This window comes from Acanthisitta chloris, unplaced genomic scaffold, assembly GCF_000695815.1.
Source record: "Acanthisitta chloris isolate BGI_N310 unplaced genomic scaffold, ASM69581v1 scaffold36393, whole genome shotgun sequence".
Classification (NCBI taxonomy): domain Eukaryota; kingdom Metazoa; phylum Chordata; class Aves; order Passeriformes; family Acanthisittidae; genus Acanthisitta; species Acanthisitta chloris.
In genome coordinates this window covers 5,869-8,693 of record NW_008666054.1, presented here as the reverse complement: position 1 = coordinate 8,693, position 2,825 = coordinate 5,869, and the positions used below count along the sequence as shown (strand labels likewise).

The 2,825-nt window shown below is 49.5% G+C and overlaps 1 protein-coding gene across 1 annotated transcript in view; it reads right to left on the bottom strand.

Annotated features, from left to right (window-relative positions):
• Nucleotides 1-261: 261 nt before the first annotated feature.
• Nucleotides 262-2,825, bottom strand: part of ATP1B4 (ATPase, Na+/K+ transporting, beta 4 polypeptide) — a gene marked incomplete at its 5' end in the record, with an annotated part of 6,310 nt that continues 3,746 nt past the window's right edge. Inside the window, 4 exons of the mRNA XM_009071967.1 lie at nucleotides 262-423; nucleotides 1,376-1,471; nucleotides 2,167-2,223; nucleotides 2,824-2,825. The exon at nucleotides 2,824-2,825 is cut by the window's right edge and continues 195 nt beyond it. Of these exons, the coding sequence (XP_009070215.1) occupies nucleotides 262-423; nucleotides 1,376-1,471; nucleotides 2,167-2,223; nucleotides 2,824-2,825 (317 nt within the window). The remainder of the gene's footprint in view (nucleotides 424-1,375; nucleotides 1,472-2,166; nucleotides 2,224-2,823) is intronic.

The window sequence follows — 2,825 nt, the reverse complement described above, 5'->3', positions numbered from 1 at the left end:
ATCAAAACTGAAATGCTTTTGCAGGTTCTCTGCCCAGGACACAACTTTTAATTTTTACTAATAATGATTTACATCAGATGATGAAAAATGTGGATCTATGCTCCATTCTATCTCAATTGTTTCCTAACTATGAACAAAAAATAAATTAACAATAATCTCCATGTGCCTGTTTTTCCTAGCAGAAAAAAAATGCTGGCTTGATGCTTTAAAAAGGAAAAAGCTTCTGATTGACTTATTCTAAGTGCCTGGTGTTGGCAGTGGCTACTTTCCAATGTTGAGTGTGAAGATGATTCGGCCCAGGAACCTGTCGCTCTTAAGGTCGTTGATAATACCTTTCCCATTCAGTCTGCACTGAATAGGGACCACGTGTTCCTTCTTCACATCTGTAAAGTGCATGGCCACCAGTGGGGATGTGTAGTTGACCTGAAAAGAAAGGAGATTTAAGTGTAATTTTTGAGGGAGCAGAAAAGCAGGCAGGGCTTTCATGATCAGTAAAAGCATTAGGAGTTGGTTCATGGCTCCCAGACATCTGAGAGCATTTGCCTGATGTCCTTCATGGTCTCTCAGGATGCTGAAGTTGAGCCTTTCTGTGCCTCAGATGAATGGGATCATGTCAGAGTTTTGCACTGTGCTTTGCATCTTGGGTTGATTACCCAGGACAGCACTGGACAATGGGACCCTCAAATACTTTTTGCTGTTCTAAAAACTGACCTATGGCTTGTAATAGGAAATCTGTGGTGTTCCTTGGATCCATGTGCTCAAAGGACATGCAGACCTGGTGTTTGGGGCTGTTACTCATCCTCAGCTAGCAGCAGGATGACAACAGGAGTCTAGTGCCTGCCTCATTCTCCATTGCAGACCTTGTGACAATGTTCCCTCAGTCCAGCACAGCCCAGTGTGTTCCCTCACAACACCATACAGACCAGCTCAGCCCAAAGCAGTGCTGGTCAGGATGTTCAGAAACAGCTTCTGATGTTGGACTCCTCTGTTTTGAGCCACCCAGCCTGAAGTTGCTTTGATACAGCTTTGACAGCTGCCCCATCGTTTTCCTTTTGTGTCACCTAGCCCCTGACTTCCCTAATGCCCTGGGAAGACACTGGTGTTGAGACCTTCTCTGGGAGTTAGCAATACCAATCTTAGTCTCCAGCTGACAAATGTAATCATTCCCATTGCTGGCAAGGGGGAACAGGAGTCCCCAAGGATTTCCTGCAGTTTGTCAGAGACAGAAATAGAGCACTGTAATCCCAGTGCTTGTGGCCTCCCTCCTGCCTGCATCTGCCCAAAATAGCCAGAAAGCACATCTGTACTCTGTGCAGCAGCTCCTGCTCTCTCCTTCCCAAGGAGACATAATAGAGATGCCAGAGCCCTTACTTACATGAGTGAACTTGCCGTAGTATGGATAATACATGAGATCAAACGTCCCATTCCCAGGGTAGAAGTCCACTGATCTGAGATGGCTCTCATTGCCTTTCTGTGATTGGAAAAAAAATAAAGGCACACACACAGGCTGTGGGACACGAAATATAGCTCCCTGAAGAGCAAGGTGAAGAAGCTTTAGTACAGATGCTTCTTGCCAACCCATGACTGGGCTCAGCTGCACTTCCCACAGCATGTTTGCTGTGAGCCCAGCTGCAGCAGCCAGCCAGGGCAGCATGGTGCTATGGAGGCATGGGCCAGGGTTACAGTTTGCTGCCTGTTGATCGCCTACTGCATTATTGCTCTCTAAGGGTGTGATCCAGCAGCTGCCCAGGCAGTGGGAGCCCTTCCTTCACCCTATTGCTGTTGGTTTGCAGAGTGTTCCCCAGGACTGAGTGCTGCAGAGCAGCTGGAGATGCATGTGAGCAGTTCCTGCATGTTCCCACCAGCTCCTAACTGGCATCCCAGCACCCAAACCACCAGGCCTGCCCTCAGGGCTGAGCAGGGTGCTGCCAGTGAGGCTGCCAGGAGCCAGCAGCACTCGGGGAGTGATGGCCAGGAGGGAAGCAGGAGACCAGTGGCCTGTGTTGCTCTCAGCACACTGCTCCCCACTTGTGCCCAGACACATGAGCAGTGCTGGGTCCTGTGAGTGTTTGGGTCTAAAATGAGGGCAGGTAGTGGTGGGGTCCACCAGAGGAAGACATTTGGCCTTGTACCCACCACACTGCCAAGCACGAAGGAAAGCAGTACCTGCACTTTGCAGTCCACGCTCACAGGGACTCCAGCACCAGGGCGGTAGCCTATGATCTGCAAAACCAAAAAACATCCATGCTTGTATGAAATGCTGTGTCAAGCACATGCTGCCTTCTTTCTCCAGGGCTTAAATCTTTCTGGGTGCCACTCACACTGCTTAGGACAGGAGCTATCTGTCCCTACAGCAGACCCTGCCACCCCACGCAGTGCAACCTGCCCATGCCTGAGTGCAGGATTGGTGCCTGAGAGCACCCAGGGAGCACAGATGCCCTGGGGTAACACAGCCCCTTCCCACACAGGTCACATCCCCTCCCATGCTTATTTTCCCAGCAGTGTGCACTGAGACACCATGCTCTTTGAAGATTTCAAATAAACTCAATTCCATGAAAATTCCCATTGTAAAGCAGCTGGGGTGTAACCCCAGAGCTCAGTTTCTCCTGGAGAGGGGCCTGGCACAAGACCCTCCCAAGCACTCAGGCTTCAGCAAATCAAACTGAGCAAGTTTTCTAGTGTTTTAAGTTTTCTAGTGAGTATGAGCCAGCAGGTTTGAGTATTCTAGTTCCCTTTTTTCCTGGGCCTGAGAAATGAAAGAGTTTCAGGCCCTGCATGGTCTTAACCACGCTGGGCTGCACTGAAGGAAGGAACTATGACAACTG